Source organism: Tenrec ecaudatus, chromosome 10 (genome assembly GCF_050624435.1).
Source record: "Tenrec ecaudatus isolate mTenEca1 chromosome 10, mTenEca1.hap1, whole genome shotgun sequence".
Classification (NCBI taxonomy): Eukaryota; Metazoa; Chordata; class Mammalia; order Afrosoricida; family Tenrecidae; genus Tenrec; species Tenrec ecaudatus.
The window spans coordinates 2,649,653-2,672,309 of record NC_134539.1 but is presented as its reverse complement, the minus strand read 5'-3'; the positions used below and the strand labels follow the sequence as shown (position 1 = coordinate 2,672,309).

Genomic DNA, 22,657 nt, shown 5'->3' with positions numbered 1-22,657 from the left:
CCTCCCTCCCCTCTTTCTCCTCCTGTTCCCCCCACCCTCCAGCTCCACCAGCCCCAAAGAGACTCTGGACCAGGGTTACAGAAAGGAGGCTGTATGGAGGACAGGGACAGATGGGCCTCATCAGGTTTGGGGATCAGGAGAGGAGCACCCTCACCCGATTTGACTCTTGGAGGAGAAAGCAGCCAACAGAGGTGCCCAGGCTGTCTCACACCACTCTGTGGTAGTTACACATCGTAATTTCATATCCACTTGACAATAGATACAAGTGTAGGGGTGGATTTCAGCCTGTCAGTCAGGTCACAGTATGATGGTGCCTCCTTGTGGGTGTGGTCTTTTCATAAAGAAGGTCCTGGGAATCTGCCCCGTCTCTCTGCCTTCATCTTCCTGCGGTGGAGGCACGCTGGGACCTACTGGAGCCCTGGACATGCATCCACTGCCACTGGATCCACAAGACTTTGCACCCATCAGCCTGTGATGTTCCTGCATCCTGCATCACTGCATGAGTCTGAAGAGGGACTTATGGACTGGATCCAATTGGGCTGGGATGTTTGTTGATAATAATTACTTCTAGATAAAGCTCTTTCTTTCACATAGAGGAATGTCACTGGATTTGATTCTCTAGTCAACCCCAGCCTCTGATGGATCAGACTACCCTGAGTTGGGATGGGGAGAAGGTTCTAGAAATGCCTGTATCAAGTCCTGCTCACTTTCAGCAAGCAAGGTTGTATTGTGTGCATATTGCAGGTTGTTAATAAGCTTTCCTCCAGTCCTGATGCCAAAAGGACTGGTTTTGGTCACCTGAGCCTTCACCTGGGGAGTCAGGCCATTGCTGGAGAGGAGTGGATGCTCCCTGGCAGGTGTCGGGAGCCCCTGGAGCTCAGGTGTGCTGCCAGGCTGCCCAGTGGATGGAGGCGCCCGTCTGCACTCCTGAGCTGGTGCTGTGAACAGGGCAGCATTCCCTTCTCCTGCTCCAGGCCATGGGTGACTGGCTTGGCTTGTCACAGATCCACAGGCACCAGGCCATGCCTCCAGGAGTGGGTCCTCTGGACCAGGCTCCAGCTCAGCTTGTAAGCTCTCCTATCTGTGACAACCTCACACCTCATGCCGTAGCTGTCTCCCTAAGCAGTCCCCCTTTGAATCCTCTTTTGTCTCTTTGTCTGCTCAAGCACCTGCGTCACATTAGTGAGAAATAAAAGGCTTGCCTGACATTCTGCCTGCAGGCCTGGGCCGGGATGCTAGGGCCACCTCTGAGGGTCAAAAAGCTATATAGTTTGAGAAATGGGGTGACCGATGAGCCTGCTCCTGCCGTTCACCTGCCCACCTGCTCCTGCTGTTCACCTGCCCATCTGGGAGGCCTAGGAACACTTGCCTGGGCCTCCCGGGAAGGGACGGGCTGAAACCCGTGTGCTAAGCAAGTGTTTTAAGATCGGCTCTTCGGGTTACACAATGCTGGGAGGAAGAGGTGAGGCAGCGCTTGGGAGGAGCTGGCGCACCTGAGGTGTGCTGTAACGGAGGTGCTCCCCCAGGTAGCCAGCGGTCATCAGCACAGCGTTAGTAAACTGGGGCTCCGATTCAGGGGAGAAAGGTTAGGCAATGCCTCCTTCTCATAGACCTGGGTTTCAGGGGGAACGCTAGCACTTCTTCATACGCTTGTTATACTTCAGTATCACACACGCACCAGCTAACTTCTGGAGTTGAACGCTCTAGAGCAAGAAGCGCGCGCAGCACGCGGTCCCTTTAAGGCGTGAGGCTAGCCAAGGCATTCTGCCCCTCGCCGCGCCCCGTAGCGCGCCTCCGAGAGGCCGGCTTTGTGCGTTGGCCCCGCCCCCACGATAACGCTCCTCCTCTCGCGCACGCGCACTGACAGGCACTCGCTCCGCCCCACGCTGCCTGGCGCCCGTCGGACCTACTGCTTCGTCGAGCTCAGCCCGCGCTCCCGCCCAGGCGGCGGCCGACGCCACGCTCGGCCCCGCCGCTGCGACCCTGAGGTGAGCGGCCGCCCGGACCCGAGGGCCGCAGCGGGGGGAGGGGGCGAGCCTGGCGGGGCCCCCAGGCCGCCGCCGGCCGCCGCACGTGTCCCCGGGCCGCAGGTCCCGCTGCAGCCCCTCCGCGCGGGCCCTAACCGACGCCGTGCTCCGGCCCTGGTGCAGACGCCTCCGGAGAGGCGCCCCGGCCCCGCGCGCCCGGGCGGGCGGCGACTCCTCGGCTCGGCCCCGCCCTGCGGGCCCTGCCCCTCCGCGCTGGGGACCACCACCCACCCCTGCGGCCGCGGTCCGGGGCTCCCTGAACTCCCCCGCCTCAGCAGTCACATGACTGCACCCCGTCCCCGGGCCCGCGTGCACCTGGCTCCTTTGCCCGCCGTTGCTCCGGCCGCACCGCTGGCCGGCCTCTTGCTGCAGGCTGGGTGGTGCCCCCTCCCCTCCCCTCACGACGCCCGCCCCCCTCCCCTGAGATCGCGGAGTCTCGGGCGGGGTCGCTGCTGGAGGGCGAGTCCGCCCCATGGAGGCAGAATGGGGAGCCTCAGACTCCTCGAGCCCAGTCCGGTCTGCAGAAGCTATCGGGGGACAGTAAAAGGCACCCCACCCCAGGTTCCTTGCACAAGAGTCCGCCCACCCATTCCCCAGGAAGGTGTCCCCAGCCGGGAGGCCCCGTGCTAGACTTGCCCAGAGGCCGGCCCCTGGAGAAGGCGGGGCGCGGGCCTCCCAGGCGTCATGTACAAACCCAGGTGGTCACACCTACCGGCTCTGTGCTGCAGCCCCAGGTAAGGGAGTTTCAGGGCTGGGCTGCTGAGCCAAGGTCAGGAGTTCAGGCTCCCCAGCAGCCCCAGGGCTGCCTCCACAGGTGGGTCCGCTGTGAGGCAGAGCAGGCCATGGGCACTATAGACTGCAGACTCACAGACCTGGGCGGATCCAACTTTCTAGTAGGCTTGCCCCTGACCACCTGCCTTGACCCTCCACGTGGGAGCCTATATGGGGTAGGCTGAGGTAGTCTCTGGTCCCACACAGGGAGGCAGGGTCTTGGGCTGAGTCAAGAGCTCTGTTTTTGGAAGGCTTTTTCAAGGGGCCTCTGCATGTCTGTGAGGGGAGGGTTCAGCTGGAGCTGGGTGTAGGTGGAGGCAGTGAGACCACTTAATCCAGCCTGTCCTTGCTCCTCACCCATGGGCAACCTTGCCTACAGGTGAGAGTCCCTGGCTGACCCTAAGCCTCCTATTGTGGGGCCTGCTGTGCCCCCCACCCCCCGAGCTCTGACTGCACGTGCTCCCTAGGAATGGAGACTTTGAGGGCCGCCGTCCCTCCATCCCTCCGAGGCACCCGGCAAGGTTCTTTCCAAGCTCCAAGCTGGATCTCATCGTGAGTGCGCCGAGCTCAGTAGGCACAGGGACAGGCCAGCTGGGGGTCTTGGATGGCCAGTGGTCCTTGTAGGAACAGCCTGGTGTCTGCCCTCTTTGATTTCAGTGCCCTTTCCTCCCAAGTACCTTGGTGTGTTTTTAAACTGGTGGTTACTTGTTGAGCTGCGACCTGCAAGGTCCAAAGTTCAAAACCACCAGCTGCTCTGCCAGAGATAGATGAGGCCTTCTACTCCTTGAACAGTTTCAGTCTCAGAAACCCACAGGGGCAGCTCTACCCTGTCCTGTAGGGTCACTATGAATTGACATTGAACTTGATAGCAGTGACTTTGGGTTTGTTTTTGTTTTGAGAGGGGGTCGGGGATAGCAGTGACGATTCCGTGGCGGAGAACCAGGAGGTCGGTGACTAGAAACCACCAGCTGCTCTGAGGAGGAAAGAAAGATGAGGTTTCTCTGAGGATTTTCCGCCTCGGAGACCCTGAGGGACAGCTCTGCTTCGTCACTGTGGGACAGCGGTGGGCCCCCTTGTGGAAAAGCCCAGTGGGCAGTGGTTGAGTGAGTGCCTGGGAGAAGCAGAGGCTGTCTGCTTCCATATGGTAACAGCCGTGGATGCCCTGCGGGGCAGCTCTGTGTCTCCAGGGTGGCTGAGCATTGGACTGGCTGGACAGAAGTGGACTTGGCTTTGGTCTGTCTGGTAGTGGGATAGGTTCCTGGGATAGGCTGGTTGAATTCCTTACTGACTGGCCAGGCTTTTGGTCTTGGTCACGTGGAGTTCAGCAGTGATGCCCAGCTGAGTGGCAGGCAGATCTGCCTGGGCCTGGCTCCTTCCGGCTCCGCAGTCCCGGCCTTATGTGCCAGGATGCCTACATACCCCTCACGGGTAAGCGCCCCTGGGCTCCTTCGTGTTGTGTGTGTGTGTATGTGTGTGTATTAGGATGAGTTGGCAAGCTGCACCCCTCTCTGTGACCCCTGTCCTGCAGCAAGCCTGCCCTCTGTCAGGATACCCTCAACTCTTTTTCCTTATGGGTCAAGGGCTCCTTAAAGAGGCCGGGTTTTGTGGACCTAGCTTCATGCCATAGAGAGCCCTGGTGGCAAAGAGGGCTAGACTTAGGCTGCTAACCACAAGGTGAGCAGTTCTAAACCACCAGCTACTCCGGGAGAATGTGGAGGCTTTCTGTGCAGTCTCAGAAACCGACAGGGCAGTTTTACTCTGCTGTGCAGGATCCCCGTGAGCCAGGAGCCTCCCTGGCAGTCAGTGAGCCTGGGTCCCAGCTGGCAGAGAAGGCGGCCCTGCAGCGAGGGGCTGAGCCCGAGGAGCTCAGGTGGCTGTGCAGGATGGCGCTGGGTGTCCTTTTCCCTGCGTAATCTTTAAACATGCTTTGCTCATCGGTCTAGGTCCCCCCGTTGGCTTTGGGCAGAAGCTTCGTCTGTGCGGTGTGACTCCTCTGCTCAGAGCTGTACCTTCTGTCCTCCCGCCCGGCGGGCTCAGAGCCATGGCGACAGAGGAGAAAAAGCCGGAGACAGAGGCTGCCAGGGCCCAGCCGACACCTTCATCTTCGGCTACTCAGAGCAAGGTGTGTGGGGAGCGCTTCTGGGGGGCAGGCCCAAGAAGTCAGGCTGAGAAAGCCTGCCTGGACTATTCTTGCACGCCTGGGAGTTTATGCTCCTCACTCAGATGGGTGCTGCGACCTCGTGGCATGGGTCCCTGCCTAAGGCACTTTGTCCCCCGGCTCTCTCCGGGGAGCATAAGACTCAGGACAGTAGTGCGTCTTCAAGCCCCTGCCTGTCCTGTGACCCCTCCCCGGGACCAAGGCCCTAGGGTTTGCTTTGGGGAGGTTGGGTGGGGCCATGGGGGCAGGAGGTATTCGGAAGCAAGACCTGGCTTGTGCAGACACCATGGACTGGGGTGGCCCAGGGATGTGAGCAGTAGGGTGAGTGCTGGGCTTGGCCTTTGTGGCTCTGGTGATGGACCCAGCAGGCCAGTGGACCATCCAGGAGACCAGGCTTGTTTGTGAGGGCCAGGGCACAGCAGGCAGATCTTGGCTGATCACTGGAAACTTGTCAGCCATGCTCTGGGAGAAAGGTGAGGTGTCAGGGGCCATAAAGATGGTAGCTCAGCACTGCCTATGTGCCACAGCTGCAGGGCACTGTGTGGGGTGGGGTTGAGCGAGCTCATGATGGACCCTGGTGGGCCAGTGGTTCAGCACCCCGCTGCTCACCGAGAGGTTGGTGGTTCAGACTCCCAGTGGAGTAGAGCCTCAAGGTGGCAGTCTGGAGACCCCTAGGGGCAGCCTGTCTTGTCCACCCTGTCCCCTGGTGTGCCGAGTTGAATCAATTGCAGAGCATCCCTTAGACTGGCGTGTCTCAAGGCGTGTTGGTGAGTGACCTCCAGGGACTCCCGCAGGCGTACCAGAGTGGGGTCTGGTGGGAGACGGTGCTCTGGAGGCCGCGGCGGGCGTGGTGTTTGTTTTGCATTGTGCTTGTGTGAAAGTAGGTGCAGTGGCTGAGCTTGTTGGGGCACTCCCTGCAGTGCAGTGTAAGCCCTGACCACGCACCCCGTTCCCCTTTCCCACAGCCCACTCCGGTTAAACCAAACTACGCTCTCAAGTTCACGCTGGCCGGCCACACGAAAGCCGTGTCCTCCGTGAAGTTCAGTCCCAACGGGGAGTGGCTGGCCAGTTCCTGTGAGTACCTGGGCCCTCAGCTGGGTGGGCTTGCTTTCTGGGCCAGCCAGTTGGGTGCCCTTTGACTCTGACTGTCTGAAGCCTCTCCCCCTGGTGCTTGCCCTGCAGTGGTGGGAGAGGGGAGGAGATGCCTCGGCTGGGCACCACCATCCCTCAGCCACTCAGCCTGCCCACCGCTCAGCGTTGTTGTGGGCAGTTAGGGTTGGTCGTGGGGTAAGGCTGGGGTGACAGCCCAAGACTGACTTTGGTTAATCAGCTGGTTGCCTGGGCAGCAAGTGACTGACTGCACCCCACCGCCCCGTCTCCTTTCCAGCTGCTGATAAGCTCATTAAGATTTGGGGTGCTTACGATGGAAAGTTTGAGAAAACCATATCTGGCCACAAACTGGTAAGTGGCCCCCTGGGAGCTGGAAAATGGAGATGAGCGGTTTTCTCCTGCCACCCTAGTGTTTGTGGGGGTGCCTAGGAGGAGGCTTGATGGGGATGCGGTGGCCTGTGTCAGGCCTGGGGTGCCCCACACGGTGGTCGGGTTGGCGCACGCAGACACTACCTAAGCCTGGCATTGTCCCCAAGGGCATATCCGACGTGGCCTGGTCTTCAGACTCGAACCTGCTTGTCTCTGCCTCTGATGACAAAACCTTGAAGATCTGGGATGTGAGCTCGGTAAACTGGGGCCTCTGTGTGCTCTGTCCGGTGGTCATGAGGTTGGACGAGGTGGTGGGCGTGGGACAAGTGGTGGGCAGTGGGCTAGCAGCAGGCCCACCGTCCTCGGGTTTCAGAGCTGCTTTTGTGGGTTGGGGGAGGGTGTTTCCAGGCAGTTTTGACTGGTGTCTGGCTCCCAGGGGCCACTGGGTGAGGCACTGGGCTGCTAACTGAGGGTTGGCAGTTCAAACCCACCAGCCACCCTGAAGGAGAAAGACGAGATGGCCGCTCCGGTGAAGATTGACAGTCTTGGCGCGCCCCCCCCCCATTGGGTTGGCCACGGGCTTGATGTGGGTGGTGTTTGGGAAGAAACCCCTGGGCCCTGACTCGATCTGTTGATGCTGTTTTAGGGCAAGTGCCTGAAAACCCTGAAGGGGCACAGCAACTACGTCTTCTGCTGCAACTTCAACCCGCAGTCCAACCTCATCGTCTCGGGATCGGTGAGGCCTCCGAGGGCGGGCTTGATGGGCTCCAAGACGTGTGTGCCAACGCCTGGGGTGGGGGCGAGTCTGGGAGCCAGGGAGTCTGTCTGGTGTCCCCTGGCCACCTCCCTGAGAGCTGGCCTCACGTGCCCTTTATCCTCAGTTTGATGAGAGTGTGCGGATCTGGGACGTGAAGACCGGGAAGTGCCTTAAGACCCTGCCCGCCCACTCGGACCCCGTCTCTGCGGTGAGTGCTGGCTGCTGCGCGGAGCAGGTGCCTTGTGAGGGGTGCCTGCTGGCGAGTGTGGCATGTGAGGGCTGCGTCTGAGCGGGGCATGTGTCTGCGTGTGTGACTGAGGATTCTGGCCAGGTTGATGGGGTGGTGGGCAGGGCGAGGCATGCGTGGTTTAGAGGTCCAGGGTCAGGTGAGAGCAGTCAGAAGGTGGCTCGTGCAGGATCCTGAGGTTCCCGGGGTCCTAGGTCAGGCCCAGCGTCCAGGTGACTGAGGGACATAGACCAGGCAGGTTCCGGAGACAATGGGGGCAGGGGCACTGGTGAGCCTGGATTTAGTGTTGTACTGCTCACAGAGAGGTCAGTGGTTCAAGCCCACCCTCTGCACCAAGGGAGAAAGATGAGGCCATCTGCTCCCATTGCGTCAGGGCCCTGTGAGCAGTTCCACGCGGTCTAGGATGCCCTGAGTGTGCTGGGCACCTGGTGTAGGGCTGGTGGGGCCTGCAGAAGGTTCCCTGCTGTCCCCTTCTGCCCTGTGGACAGGTCCACACCACAGGCACAGAGTAGGGCCTTGTAGGAAGGGGGCCGTATAAGGGCGCGTCCCGGGCAAACTGCTGGGTTCAGATGGACGGCAGTCCGGGTTACGGGCCCTGGCAGTATGCTGCTCTTAGTGCCCTGGGGACCCTGTGGAGGAGCCATGGTGGTGCAGGGGGCGAGGCACCGGGCCACTAGCCGCAAGGGCAGCAGTCTGAACCCTCAGCTGCTCCCCTGGGGAAAGAGGCGGCTGTGCCGGCAGCACCATACTGCCATCCAGGCTCCCCTCAGTGCCTGGGGCCAGCTGTGAGGAGAGGTGCTGGGCTGGTCCTGGGCACTGAGGGCTCAGAAACCCTGACCACGCCTTGCCCGGACCACACCTAGGACTGATGGACAGATGATGGAGGGGCCCTTTAGCTGGCCTGGCCACGGTGGTTCCCCTGGTCACTGTTGAGTGCCATGCGGTCTGGATTGGATGGTCCTTGGGGCTCAGGCCCCTGTCGGAGGAGCAGGACAGCGGTGTCCCAGGGTCCCCTTGTGAGGAAGGCAGAGGAGTGAGTGAGCAGGGTGGCTCCAGGCGGTTGTGGCCTTGGTGGGGCGGGTTCCTGAGAGCGTGTCTCTCCCCGGCTTCTAGGTTCACTTCAACAGAGATGGCTCCTTGATCGTCTCAAGCAGCTACGACGGCCTCTGGTAAGTGGGTCTCTTCCCTCCACTGCCTGTCGGGCCCTGGGACCCAGCACCAGGGCGGGGGGTGTGTGTGTGTGGGGTGTGTGTGTGTGTTTGTGGGGGGGGGTGTTCTAGTGCTGTCATGGCCCCCTGAGTCCTGGGGCCAAGCTCCTGATTTGGAGGAAGTTGTGTTGGGCTGTGCTCACATCCCACCGAGGTCTTGAGTGCTGACCACAGGACTAGCGGAGGGAGGGAGGGAAGGCCGGGAGGGCAGAGGTCGCAGTGTGAGGAAGGTGATGGAGGGGACCGGTCTCCGGGTGAGCAACTCGGTAGAGGGTGAGAAGGGCATTCTGGGAACCAGAGACATTTCCCAAGAAGTGCAGGGTGTGTCTGTCGGTGACAGTCTGCACCCTGGCTGGTCCAGCCCAGGCCTGTGGTATTCTGGTGGCTCTGTCATTCTTGTCGTGGCTGGACTGCTGTCTGCTGCTTGGGACACTGTGGCACCGTTGTGACATCGCCCCAAGCTCAGGGAGGATTCCTCGGAGAGACCTGTGCTGCGTGTGTGCGTGGGAGGCTGCTCTCATGGAACAGATAAAAAGCCTCATGACCGAGTTCCCGAGGCTCCTGATGGGAAGGTTTCAGGAACCCTCCGGAGAGGCACAGACCCATCTGTGGAGTTTCAAGACGGGTGGCAGACGGCGGTGGCCGAGGACGAGCCTGTGTTGTGGGTGCGGTGGCCAAGCCAACGAGGGGGCTGGTGGGAGTCGAGGGCAGCTGCTGGAGCGTTGCTCTGTAGGGTCCTCCTGGCCCCTGCCCCATAGACTCCACTTTCTGAAACAAGTGCCTGGCCTGGCCCTCGGGCGGTTCCAGCTGCCGACCTTTTGGCTGGAAGCCAAAAGCCTAAGCGGTGCCGCTCAGGCCTCCACATGAAAGTACAGCCTCTGTGCAGCAGGCAGCCCTGGAGCAGGCGAGATCAGGCCCAGGGGCTGGGGATGGGGACGAGGACAGTGCCATGAGTGACCTCTCATCTGACTGCGGGCAGCGGCATGTGCTGTCTGTCCAGGCGAAAGACGGACGGGACCTTGAAGATAGCCTGTGGCCCTGGCTGTAAAGCTTCCCACGCAGGCTGGCGTGGAACTGCCCCCTGGGACTTGATGGCTGAGCAAAGGAGTGGCAAGCCCGCCTTCTCGTGCTCAGAGCTGCCCAGTGCTGGGCGCACTGTGTGCAGGGCTGGGGTAGCTGCAGTGGCCTGTGGGTGTGTCCAGGGTCAGGGGTCAGAGCTGCAGTGGCCTGTGGGTGTGTCCAGGGTCGGGTCAGAGCTGCAGTGGCCTGTGGGTGTCCAGGGTCAGGGGTTAGAGCTGCAATGGCCTGTGGATGTGTCCAGGCCCTGGGGTCAGGGCCGAAGTGGCCCCTTAGGCTGGACTTGAGAAGGTCTGACTCTGAAGGTGCTGTGGCGGGGCCCGTTGGGTTTGTTTTAGAATCCTCATACCTGTCGCATCCCTGCTCCAGTTGCCGCTGAGCTCACTGTCACAGCTGGGCTGGACACAGGCCCTTGGGAGGAATCTCTCCCCTGGCCTGCGGGCTGGGGCTTGGGCGGTTGCCTAGGCAGGGAGGGTGGGGGCAGGGGCGCGGGCTGGGCCCTGTGTGGGAGTCTGTTGTAGGAAGTTTGTGAGTCGGAAACACAGTGTCTCCTTAGGTGGGTGCCCTGCATGTGAGGGCAGGCTGGCACAGCTGCCAGGGTCACTGGATTCCTAACCCATGGCCTGTTTCCTTTCAGTCGGATCTGGGACACAGCCTCAGGCCAGTGTTTGAAGACTCTGATAGGTGAGTGGCCTGGCTTGGCTTTGAGGTCCAGGGTCCCAAGGGCCTCTGCTGCCCATGTTCCTGCCCCCTTCCTATGGGGAGGTCTCCCTCTCCTGATGGAGAGGCGAGGCGGACTGCCTGAACACAGATGCCCGAGGGGCAGTTCTACGTTTGTCCTGCACGGTCACCCTTTCCCACGGGCTGCTGTGTCCTGAGACATCCATCCCTTAGCCTGCTCTTTCCTTTCCTCACTGGCCCTGCCCTGCCATCCCTGTGGGCCTTCTCAGGCTTCTGGGACCCTCTGCCTGCCTTGGACAGGTCCCTATCCTAGGGTGAAGAGACCCTGGACCATGAGGGACAGAGGGCAGGGAGAGACCCTTGTGGCTTGGGTGGGGGCCATGTAGATTGGGAGCTGCCCTGTGCTGAGGAGAGGATGGAGGCCTGGACGTGCAGCAGCCCTGAGGCTGCGTTCCCTGGGTGTGCTGCCCTGTGACATCCTGGTGCGTTGAGCCTGCCTCACAGGCGCGGACCGAGGCACAGGGAGGTTAGGCAGCAGCCTTTTCCCTGGGGCGTGGGGGGAAACGGAAGCACTGGAGGTCAGCAGGGGAGGACACTGGGGGAAGGGTCCTGAGAGTCCCTCTTGGCCGTTGGGCCTGCCTTTTGGGGTGGCCCCTGCTGTGTCGCTGGGGTGGGGGGCTGGGTGTGAGCCGACTGTCCTGCCTTGCAGTGCGTTTGGCTGGCCCGCAGGAGCCACAGTGCCCGGAGCTGGGCAGTGAGGCCAGGTCTCGTGGCCCTGGTAACGCGTGTGCCCCTCCCCTGGTTCAGGCACAGCATGCAGCCCTCCCAGGAGCTCTGGGCAGCTAGTGGTGCTGTCCCCACTCTCCCTGCTCCCCGCACCAGGGTGCTCACTTGCTGAACACCCTCACCCAGGCGAGGTGAGGCCCCAGGGGCACCCAGAGCAGGAGGCTCTGAGCTCCTGTGGACTGGCCCCTCCCCTGGGTAAGGGCACGGACTCACCTCATGGCCACGGTGGTTTCATCTGCATCTGGGATCCCTGGACGGCAGTGTGGCCTTACTCCTGAGAGACTTTTGCACGGGGGGCACCCTCCTCCCCATGCTGTGGGAGCCATGTGTTCCCTGGGCTCCACAGGGCGGTGGTGGGCACCCTCACCACGGTGTGGGTGAAGGCCCTGAGGGGCACAGGCAGCCCTGGGGAGGGGCCTCAGCCCTGCTCTGTTTGCTCAGATGACGACAACCCCCCGGTGTCCTTCGTCAAGTTCTCTCCAAACGGCAAGTACATCCTGGCAGCCACGCTGGACAAGTGAGTGACCCCACAGACACCTACCTCCTCCCTGAGGGGCTGCAGCAGCCGATGCAGGCCACCTTTCCAGGCTGGGCAGGGTGCCCCTGAGTTCCTTGACACCCACACACTGCTCTCTCGACACCCCCCCTCCCTTCCCCACGGCAGGAGCCCTGGTGGCGCTGTGGTTACAAAGGTGTGTGGCTCCGACTCGCAGGGCTGCTGAGCCGATCACCTTAGTGTGCCACACCTGTTACCTTCCTTGTGCACTCGGGGTTGCTGGGTGTGTGCCTGTGGCACCGGTGCACCTGCTGTATGAGGGATTCACGTGTGGGGGACTGTGCTGGTGGGGGGAGAGCTTAGTGCAGGGGCTGGCAGAGCACCCCCATTGCTTGGCAGCCTGCTCCAATGCCTATGACCTTACGGCCCCAGGGGAACTGCCCCGAGATGGGGCTGCAGCTCTTCCTGGAACTAACTGGCGTTCCAGCGGCTGGTGGGTTTGAACCACCGCTGCGCCTGCAGCGCACAGGGACAGAGGCCTGGGGAAGTGCAGGTCACTGAGACTCAGACGCCCCCTTCTCTTTCTGCCGCCAGCACGCTGAAGCTCTGGGACTACAGCAAAGGGAAGGTGAGTGCCAGGGCAGGGGCAGTGACCCCGCTGATTTGGTGGGGGGCGGGTGGTGAGCTCAGGCTTGCAGAGCTGGACTGGTGCACAGTTCTTCACCGCGTGGCTGCTCAGGGGAGAAAGCGTTGGTCTGTGGGCACTGAGGATACTAGGTGCCTGGCATGTGGGGTGGGGTTCCAGGCGGGCAAGGTCCCATGCTCCTGCGCATGCCCGCCTTCCCTCCCTCCTGCTGTGCCTTGCAGTGTCTGAAGACGTACACCGGCCACAAGAACGAAAAATACTGCATATTCGCTAACTTCTCAGTTACCGGCGGGAAGGTAAGTAGTCGCCGTCCCCTCCACGCCTCCCGTGCGCAGTGTGTGTGTATCACATACACAGCCCTAGGGATGCCTTTCTCTGCCCACAAAGTAAATGTTTTGGGCTTCAAAGCAAAATGGGATCACATGGCACTTTGACCCGGCCCTGTGGTGGGCTGCTGGGCTGAGACACCCCCTCCCCTGGGTGCTGTGAAGTCTGGGCCAGGCTCTGCTTCCGATTGGGCTTGGGAGTGTAGGGGCTGCCGTTGGCTCTGGCCTGGTCATCCCATTGCTTGGGTTCTTTCTGAGCTCCTCCGCGCCCCCCCCCCCTACTTCTGTGGCCCCAGGATAGAGATCAGTGTGAGTAGGAAGAAGTCACCCGGCTGATGTGCACGCTTCAGAGATGTAGGAACTGGTCCTTTGGAAAAGCTGTCCCAGGCCCTGTCCTCCCTGTGAGATACGCAGCCTGGGGGTGGGGGTCCCACAGAGCAGGGGCTGGAAGGGGTTTGCATGCTGTAAAAGCCACTGCCCCTCAGACCAAGCCCACCGCCCACCGCCTCCTCTCTCTCGCAGTGGATCGTGTCTGGCTCTGAAGACAACCTGGTGTACGTGTGGAACCTGCAGACCAAGGAGGTGGTCCAGAAGCTCCAGGGGCACACAGGTGAACGGGGCTCCAGGCCCTGCCAGTGGGGGGGGGGAGCATCTGCTGCAGCCCCCACCCTGGCATTCCGCCACCCAGTATGTTCCTCACTTGAGCGGCTCCTGTGTCCGGCCCCTTGTCCCCATGTTGACGGCCCCTATGGAGGACTGGGTTGGGAGCCCCACAAGAAGCCTCATCCTCCCTGGGCAAGTGGTGGGTGGGCCCCGAGACTGTCCCCCACACTGCTGCTCCCTGCTATGTTGAGCACTCGCCCCTGCTGCCCATCCGTGTGATGTGGCTGAGGCCCGTCCCCTCTGCCCCCAGGTCCCACCCAGTGGCTCTCCGCTCTGGACTCCAAGCTGGGCGAGGCACCTAGGTCTCCTGTGGGTGGGGGATGGGCCAGCAGGAGCAGGAGGTGCTCTCAGACCTGGAGCTCCCTCCCCGAGGCCCCGTGTCCAAGCTGCAGCAGGTTACCCCCTGCTGCTGTGAGACGTGCCACCGCGTCGTATCTCCCACGTTGGCTCTGGGGGAGCTCCTTGCTTCGATGAGTCTTGGTGTCCAGGCAATTGCCAGCGCAGGGCCGGCCCCAGGGCACGCACTGCCCAGGAGTCTTCTCTTTGGGACCAAGCTCCTTTTGTCGAAGTAGGCTGATGCCAGGCACCAACAAGTGCTGTGAACTTTCAAAAAGGTTCCAATAAGTGAGGGGATGGGGGAGTGTCCCCTGGACCTACGTCAGACCCCAGAGGCAAGGCCATCACTTTGCATCACGGGACGGGGGTCGGAGACATTGTGCCGAGGTCTTGAGCACACGTTCTGTCCTTGGTGCTGGGCACCGTTCCAGCCATAAGGCAGCAAGCTCGGACAATGCAAGGGGCACGTGAGTCTGTGCTCCACAGTCTCGAGAGTGAGGTGTGCCAGCCAGTGAGCCCGCACTGCTGACCCTGCTTCCTGGGCACAGGGGCCCCTGAGTGTCCTGGAGGCTCTGACTCGCCCCTTGTCCCCAGATGTGGTGATCTCCACGGCGTGTCACCCGACAGAGAACATCATCGCCTCGGCTGCGCTGGAGAATGACAAGACCATCAAACTGTGGAAGAGCGACTGCTAGGCCTGGGCTGCAGGAGAGACCAGCAGGAAGTGGCCCCAATTGGCAAGAAACAGGGGTTTGGAGATGCAGCTCCCGGCCCGAGCTTTCTTTCGGAGGGGGAAGCAGGCCCTTCTGGAAGTTCGCCATGTTGCTGGGACCCTCATTGCCAGTTCTGTCAATGTTGGGGAGGTTCTCCCAGCCACACTTTCAACAGTCAACAAAAGTTCTTCAGTTTCTATTTACAAAAGGGTGAAGTTCCGTTTACAAAAGAGTGAAGTTCCATTTCTCATGAGTTGTTTTTCCAGTCAAGCATTCTGTACCTTTTTTGATACCTTCCCACCCAGTGCACACTGTGACGCCCCCCTCCCCCGTGCCCCCGGGTCTTGGCCCCAGGGAGTTGTCCACTGTGTGCTGAGCCCTGCGTATAGCGGTGCCCAGTGTGTTCTGGCCTCTCTGGGAAACACGGGACCCGGTAGGTCAAGTTCCACTCACGTCAAAGACGTGTTTTTGACACTGCAGCTCACGGCGTGGTATCTGCACCCCTCCCGCCGGCTCTGTTAGTCTTAATTGACAGAAAGCTGAAAGGGTTTTCCCCAATGGCCCCACACCCCAGGACAGTGACCCCAGCTTTGCATCCTTGGGCCCCTGAGGCATGTGCTGTTGTTGACAGCCGCTCTGGGGAAGGCATTGCTTGGCCAGCACATGTAACTTCTGCAGGGTTCTGGGCTTGCAGGACCATGTCCAGCCTGGACCTCCCATTGGGACTGCAGGGTTGGAGCAATGGGGTGGGGGGCACCCAGTGGGTGACGACAGAGGCGAGCTTGATTGCCAAGGAGTCTTAGTGAAGAGAGGTGGACTTGGGGTCAACACCCCTCCCTTCCTAACCCCTCAACCAAGGCTCTGCTGGTCAGGGGTGCTGTTCAGAGCGGGGTGGCTGAGGACGGCTGTGGAACGCCTGTGGGGGGCTGTGGTGTGGGGTGTCATCCCTGTTCTGGAAGGCAGCAATAAATTAGCTTTCCTCCCCTGCACCCAGTAGGTACACATGTAGGTTGGGTGCTTTGGGGAACTGGCACCCGGCCTTCTCCCTCAGCCTCAGGGTCTGGGAGACCCTCCCCTGTGCCTCCCCCCGCCAGGAGTCACCCCTTGCCCTGGTGGTGCCCTCTGGGAGGACATAGTTTATTTTTCTACGTTGGGACTCTCAGTTGTAGGTTTATGTACAGATGCAATCCCTTTTGGAAAATAAAAGGTTTTCACGTCTTGTAACTTCATCCTGTGGTTTTTGTGTAGCAGAGCTAGTGACAGTCTGTGTGGGGGTGGGTTGACCTGGACCCCCTTTTGCTCTCTGCTGTGGCCCCATGAACAACTCTGGAGACTCCGGTGGCAAGTTCTCGGTTTGTAAATACCCTTTTCTTATAAAGGGTCACTCTGTGATGGTCCACTTTCTAAGACCAGCGTGTGAAAATCCCGTGTGCGTGTGTACGTGCGCAGTGGCAGTGTCTGTCCGCAGAGGTGGTACCAGTGTCCTGGGGGCCCCGCTTGACTGGCACCCACAGCAGTCTCCTTGGGCCTCCTGGTGGCACTGGCCCCAGGTGTTCATCGGGGATGGAAACCGCACTGGCTTGTCTCTGGGTCCAGCTTGCCCCCAGGGCTCTGTTCTGTGGCCCACAGCCTGCTGTCCCTCTGCAGCCGTGTCAGTCGATGTGTTCGTGGCCCTGCTGGTGTGCTTATGTGTTGGGCTGCTAAGTGCAAGGTCAGTGGTTTGAAACCACCTGCTGCCCTCACATGGGCAGGTCTTTCTCCTGCCCAGCCAGGATCGGCTTGGTGGCCGGCGCAGTGAGTGTGGTGGTGGTCTGACCCCAGTGAAGTGGACGGTGCTGCTCCCTTCCAGTCGGGGTCATCAGATTCCAGCTGATCCCTGGGGGCGACATCACCTTGGGGCTTCTGTGGGGGTGTCCTGTGGGAAGGGTGGAGCGAAGACCTCTGGCCGGCACACCACTGCCTTCCCGTGCTTAGAGGCTCGGCTTTTGGGGGTGGAGCCCCGAAGCCATGAGGTCCCTCACTGGAACCAAACTCACTGCTGTGGATTCTGACTCAGGTTTTCCAAAATAGAGTTTTTCTTTTTTAAAAAAAATAATCATTGGGGGCGTTAACAGTTCTTACAGCAGTCCATACACCAATTGTGCCAAACATTTGTACGTATGTCGCCATCATTTTCGTTTTTAAAATCATTGTACTGGGGACCCCTACAACTCTTAACCACAATCCATCCATCCGCCTGTCTGTCCGTCCCTCCGTCCGTCCGTCCCTCCGTCCGTCCGCCCAGCACATTTTTACATTTGTAGCCATCGTTCTCAAAACACTGTCTTTGCTCCAGCCCTGGGTATGAGCTCTCCATTTCCCTGCCTCCCTGGCCCACTCTGCCACCCTTGTGGACCCCTTATCATGAGTTATTTTCCTATTTGTAGTCCGTTTCCCAGAATGTAACTACAAGAGCAGCAAAGTCTCTCTCGCGTGGGGCGTCGGCTGGTGGATTCGAACTGGTGAAGTTGAGTTTTGACTCCGGGCGCCTTCGACAGGGGGCAGTAGAGGGGAGGCGGGTGCGGAAAAAAAAAACAGTGGTTAGATGCCACAAAGTAGGTGGCAATGCCTTAACCGTATGCGTGTTGTAAGGCCCGAGGGCCTCTTCCATCCTTGTCAAGGGGAGTGCTAACCTTCTCTCCTTTCATACAACACGCTCCTCTGCTGGTCACACGGCTATTTAAGGACCAACGCTCCAGTTACTTTACACCGATGGTGACTTGTCAACAACCGCTCAGTTCTCATGAACATATCGGATTTTATTAGGGAACGAACAAGATTACCCCCAATCTCCCTAGTTTCAATAAATAAAAAAGCATAAGCATAGTTTCTTCTTGATTATTTATTCTCCTTAATTTATTCATAATATTAGCCAATCAGAGGACGAAGGGAACACCGGAAGTTATGAGCGTCCTTAGGAAACGCAGATTTCCCCCGGAAATAAAACAGAGCCGGAGCGCGCGTCCTGCAGGGACACACCTCCCTGGGCAGCTGAGCAAAGGCGCGAACGGCCTGCGGAAATGGAAGTGGTTTGTGACGCATCAGAAAGCGCCCATCCGGCGAGCGCTCGCGGACTTCCGGGCGCGGCCTTGCGCTGGGAACTGTGGGGCAGGGTGCTGAGCCGCGCGGGGCGCCGGGCGGGCGCCAGGGGGCGCCTCCTGCTCACGTTCCGCGCTCGCTGTAGCCTGCTCTGCGCATGCTCAGTGCCCTGTCCGCGGTGGCGACCCTCCCGGATTAATCTGCGCATGCCTTCAGGTAGCTCCGCGCATGCTCCGAAGTGGCTCAGGCTAGAGTTCGAGGCCGGGCCGTGCCAGATGTGGGCCTCGGTTCCGCTATCCTCTCCCCTCCCCCCTCCCCTCCCTTTCACGTTGACGTTTCAATTTTGAGGCTTTCCGTTTGGCCGCCCGCGTGGGGGAAGTGACGCCGGGGGACCCCGCACTTTCGTGTTGAGAGATTTGTGGACGCATCAGTAGGAATCCACAGCCCCCCCAAAATAAGCCACGGGGCGAGTTGGGCGACAGCACCACGTAGGGGCTACCAGACCTACAGAAATGAGCGTAGCAGCCGTGAGTGTGAGCCGCGTGCATGTGTTCATACCTGTAGCTATACAAGTGCACCCAGGTGCGTACAGATGGAGGGGGAAACGACAGCGTGTGAGTTGTGTGCACGTGTACCCATCCCTACAGATATAGGTGTGCACGCACCTGCAAACAGGATAGGGACAAACCGACAGTGTGCGCTGTGGGCACACCTACAGATCCACGTGTGCATGCGTGTGCAGGAAGGCGACAGCATGTGAGAGCTGTGTGCACGTGTGTGTGCCTTCAGATCCAGGTGTGCACATGATGAGTGTGAGCCGCGTGCATGTGTGTGCGTGCTTACAGATAGAGGTGTGCACACGTGTACACACAGGAAAGGGGCAGTGCAACAGGTTGTGTGTGAGCTGTGAGCATGTGTGTATACTTATCTCTACAGATAACACGTGTGCACATGTACCTACAAGAAGGTAGCAAGCTTGTCTACAGGTGACACACATAAATGCACATGCGTGTGCCCCCAGATCAACAGAAAGACTAATAAACAACAGTGCTCACGCAGGCTTGAGGAATGCGTCGCGTGCACACAGGTACCTTTGTAGGCCATTCTGAATGACACCCATGGGCATGCATGTGAGGCATGTGCACATGTTTTCAGACACGTGGACACAGGTGGATGTGTACAGGCAGGAAGGGCACACCACATATGCCCAGTGGTCCTTTCTGGGTGGAAGTCTGAGCGATTTTATTGTGCTTCTTTGTGAGGTTCTGAGGTGTTGTGATCAATAGAAAACGGGACAGTTTGCTGGTCAAGTGGTAGGTGCCTGTGAGCCAGCACAGCAGCAGGAGCCCCGCCCTGTTCTGTGCACCCTCCCTCATGGCTGGGTGCCCCCTGCTGCTGGCACCATGTCAAGCCATCTCAGGGAGATGGGGACCTCTCTATCTCCTTGCCTGGGAGAACGGGACAGGGGGCAGGACCAGTGACAGGCAGCCGGCAGGAGGAGTGGCCAGGGAGAATTCATGGGCAGGAAATGAAGTCCAGGTGGGAGGACAGACCGCCCCGGGTCCGGAGTGTCTATGGTTGAGAAACCAGCAAGCCTGAAAGCCGGGCAGGGAAGAGGGACGTGGGTGTGTCCCTGCCCTGCCTTGTGGGTGAGCCAGGCTGGTCCGAGGTATCACCCTGGGCCTGGGCCTGGGCCAGGGAAGAACCAAGTGCATGGAGAGCGCAACCTCTAGGGCCCAAGCACTGCCTGCTGGCCGGCATTGGTGCCCCCTGTCCCATGCCAGTGCCTTTGCAGCCAGCCGGGGGTAGCCAGCCCTGGGCACTGGGTTCTTTCCTGAGTTCGCATTGTGGTTGGCGTCTTCCGCGCGCTGGTCTCCTGGCACGCCTACCCTTGACAGAACCCGGGCATCTCTGTGAGAAGGGGCCAAATCCATATGCCTCAGCCCACTTTGGGATCAGGGTGGCCTCTTGACATTGGCTTCCTGCCAGTGCCTGGAGCACTGCGCGCACTGAGTCTCGGGGATCCCTGTCCTCCACCCCCCCTGAAGCCCCAGCCTCAGGGAAGCTGCCATCTGCAGCCCTGCTTTGTAGCTGCTGACTGAGGCCTAGGTGGAGGGGAGGGGGGATGATGTCGTCAGCAGGCCAGAGACAGTTGAACCACACCTGGTGGGCTCCCCATGGAAAGGACTAGGCTGAAGCAGAGGCTGGTGGGCGGAGCTGACGCTGACCCTCGGAGCAGGGGCTCAGTGGTGGGCTTAGAGTGGGGTCTTGATGGAGCCTCCATCGTGAAAACATCCTGGAAACAAAACCATCCTCCACACTCCCTGCCCTTGGGCCATGCCCACTCACCACAACCCGGCAGGACAGAGGAGAACTGCCCACCGTTGGTTTCTGAGCCTGCCACGCTTGTCCGGAGCAGAGAGCCCGTCTCTCCCTCGGGGGCTAGTGGTTTCCAGCTGCTGACCTCCTGCGTCACAGCCCGACTATGACCGCTGGGCCCCAGGGCTTCCAGCGAGAGGCCTAATGGCAGCATGTTGGGGTGGGGTGGAAGCAGTGGGGCCTTGGCCCCCTGCACTGCCCACCGTGGTTCCCAGCCCTCAGCCTGCTGGCAGCACAGCTGCCCACAGCACAGGGACTCTGCTCCTTGCGGGGCGAGCCCTGACCGACTCAGGCTCCTGGGGCTGTCACAGGCCGTGGGATGCTGCGGGGCCGCCAGAGGCTCTGCTTCAAGCTTTTGGAATCGAGTGGCCCCTGTCCCCCAGCGCTCCTGCCTACAGTCCCCTTCCTGTTGGCTCTGGGGTGGCTGGCCGGCAGCCTTGGGTAGTGGGTCCCTGCCCTGCCTGGATCTCTGTGGAGAGGGCACTTCATAGTCAGCAGGACCTAAGTGGGCTTCTACCCAACCCCTGTCTCCCTGGGTGGGGGAGTGGGGAACCTCTTCCTGAGGGTGCCCTGCTGGGCAACTCCAGGGCTCTCCACCAGGGGGCAGGCCCGCACCTCCAGTGGGGACCATGGGGAGCCTCTGGCCCCTTGGGGGGGGGGTGCGTCACCAGGCCAGGCCTCTACATCCCTGCTTCCTGCTGAGGACAGGGTGCCCTCAGCTCACTTGTAGCTCTGTGGCCTTGGGAGAGTCGCTCACCAGCTCTGGGCCTGTTTCTTCCCCCTAAGGGGACTACTGGGCTCTGGACTCCACCTCAGGGTGGGAGTGAGGCCGGGGTGGAACCAGGGCCAGGCACACACCCAAAGTGCAGACACGCTGCGGGGTTTATAACTTACCGGGCGTGGGAGCGTGGCAGGGGATAAGGGGGGAGAGGACCTAATGCCTGAGGTGACACCCCCAGAGTGCAGGCAGGTGGGCACCGAGCTCAGCTGTGGGGGACGCTGGCCCAGAGGGACTGATGCTGCAGGGGACACCCCCAGAGCACAGGGGTCGCCGGGTTCAGTCCCAGGAAGGATCCAAGAGGCACTCCCAGCATGCAGGTGGGCTGAGGTCTGTAATATACACGGTGGGCACGGGCCACACCGAGTGGACACCCCTGGAGCCCAGCCCCTCCTGCCCACGGCTCTCTGGGCCAGGCCCCTGCTTGAACCTTGGCCCTGCTCTGGTGGCTGTGTGGGGGACATTGGTTCTGGGGTGGAGGCTGGATAAGGCCTTTTGGAGACCAGTGTCCAGGCCCCAGCGGTACCCCTTGCTTGGCTTCTATAGGGTGGGGGTGGGGCAAGAGGCCTCAACTCAAGGGTCGCTATTAATATCCTGACCGGTGACCCTGGCCATGAGGGAGGGAGACGGGGCTGGGTGTTCCCAGGGTCGGAGTTTGGCTGGAGCCCTGGCCTGACCAGCATCCGCAGCGCACAGATCTGCCCGCGGCCAGTGTCCCCTGCGGGCCGGAAGCCCTGCGGGCGGGGGCGGGGGGTGGTTCTGGGGACTGCCCTCCCTCTGTTACATAAAGACCCAGGGCCAGCTCCTGGCCAGCATCTGAGTAACAGGGAGGGACGGGGCGTTGGCCCTCGGGACCAGGTGGCACTAAGGTTCCAGAACCTTCTCAGCTGTCCGTTGTGCCTCCGCCCGAGGCGACTGGGGGAGGGCCCTTGCCTTACCTCTCTCAGGTGTTTGTGAACTCGGCTTGGGGTAGGAAGCAGGAAGTAGGGGAGGGGCCCTTGTGAGCCAGCCTGGTGGGGTCTGCACCACATACAGGCCTCTGTAGCTGAGCCCGGGGCCCGAGGAGCCACCCCCACTCAGCACACAGCTGGAGGGCCACTGCTCACGTCCTGCAGAAGAGACACGGGGGGGAGGACCCACGGCCGAGCTACGTGTCCCGGGCATAGCCAGAGCCTCCTGGAGGACACGGCTGGAGGGCCACTCTGGGCCACGGCCGCCGCAGGAGGTCGGGGGCCCGAGTGCCAGGCTCCCTCGGTGGAGAGTGAGGTCTGTGTGCCCAGCACCATTGTGGAAGCGTGTGTCCTGGGCGGGGGCACAGCCTGGGTGTGGGTGGGGAGAGGGTACCTGCTGGCAGGGAGCATGGGACTGGCCGAGGAGCCTCACACCTCTGTCTGGTTCCTGCTGATGTCCAGGATGGTCCCGAGGCCCAGTGGCCCTCCAAGCCTCGCCCAGCCTGACTTTGCCCGAAGTGGAGGCCTCGTGCCCCCGGGTTTACTGAGTCCTTCCCAAGCCGTGGCTAGTGCCTGTCCTGGGCTCCCTCTCCTTCGCTGCTGCCACAACTGCCTGTGTTCACCCTGGCCACCAAGCAGGCGCTGGCCCCCTGGAGGGGTTGGGGGTGGAGACTGGAGACCCTCTTCTGGAGGAAGTGCAGGTGTTCCCAGCAGCCTCGAAGGCCCAGGATGGCCCGTGCTGGACAAGCAGTGGTGACAACACCCAGGGTCCTGCCTGGTCCCCGCACCACACACTGGCCAGGTGCCTGTGCAGTGAGAGAGGAAGATGCTGAGGATCAGAGAGCACCCCACCCTGTAGGAGCAACTTTGAGGGCCGGCAGCCCCCGATGATGTCTGACAGGGAGCTGAGGCTGGCTGTCAGAGCTCAGAAGCCTGGGCTAAGGGCTCAGGGTGGCCAGTCCCCGGGTCAGTGGCCGTGGTGAGGGTTCAGGGCACTCAGCCTGGGGCTCAGTCTGAGTTTGCCCAGAAGGGAGTGGGGAAGCCCTGGGACCTGCCAGCGTTCCAGCAGGGGCAGCAGGGCTCCAGGAAGCGACCCAGAGG

General features: G+C 61.0%; 1 protein-coding gene and 1 non-coding gene across 2 annotated transcripts; one reads left to right on the top strand and one right to left on the bottom strand.

The window, feature by feature from the left end:
- Nucleotides 1-1,857: 1,857 nt before the first annotated feature.
- Nucleotides 1,858-15,600, top strand: WDR5 (WD repeat domain 5). The gene is made up of 14 exons (XM_075559837.1): nt 1,858-1,988; nt 4,742-4,920; nt 5,922-6,030; nt 6,344-6,417; nt 6,603-6,692; nt 7,082-7,171; nt 7,317-7,400; nt 8,553-8,608; nt 10,362-10,408; nt 11,633-11,708; nt 12,282-12,315; nt 12,555-12,629; nt 13,182-13,269; nt 14,253-15,600. The coding sequence occupies exons 2-14, from the start codon at nt 4,840-4,842 to the stop codon at nt 14,351-14,353; spliced, it is 1,005 nt and encodes a 334-aa protein (XP_075415952.1). The 5' UTR covers nt 1,858-1,988; nt 4,742-4,839; the 3' UTR covers nt 14,354-15,600.
- A 1,339-nt stretch (nt 15,601-16,939) lies between these two features.
- LOC142460657 (U6atac minor spliceosomal RNA) lies at nt 16,940-17,065 on the bottom strand. Its single transcript, XR_012786825.1, has one exon. It is a non-coding gene; the product is annotated as a U6atac minor spliceosomal RNA (small nuclear RNA).
- Between the last annotated feature and the right edge of the window lie 5,592 nt (nt 17,066-22,657).

What these genes read in the sequence shown, in the direction of transcription:
- WDR5 (XM_075559837.1), top strand. Translation starts at nt 4,840, where the DNA reads ATGGCGACAGAGGAGAAAAAGCCGGAGACAGAGGCTGCCAGGGCCCAG. An exon ending in CCATATCTGGCCACAAACTG is followed by an intron (nt 6,418 to 6,602) that starts GTAAGTGGCCCC and finishes ATTGTCCCCAAG; the next exon opens with GGCATATCCGACGTGGCCTG. An exon ending in TCTCAGTTACCGGCGGGAAG is followed by an intron (nt 12,630 to 13,181) that starts GTAAGTAGTCGC and finishes TCTCTCTCGCAG; the next exon opens with TGGATCGTGTCTGGCTCTGA.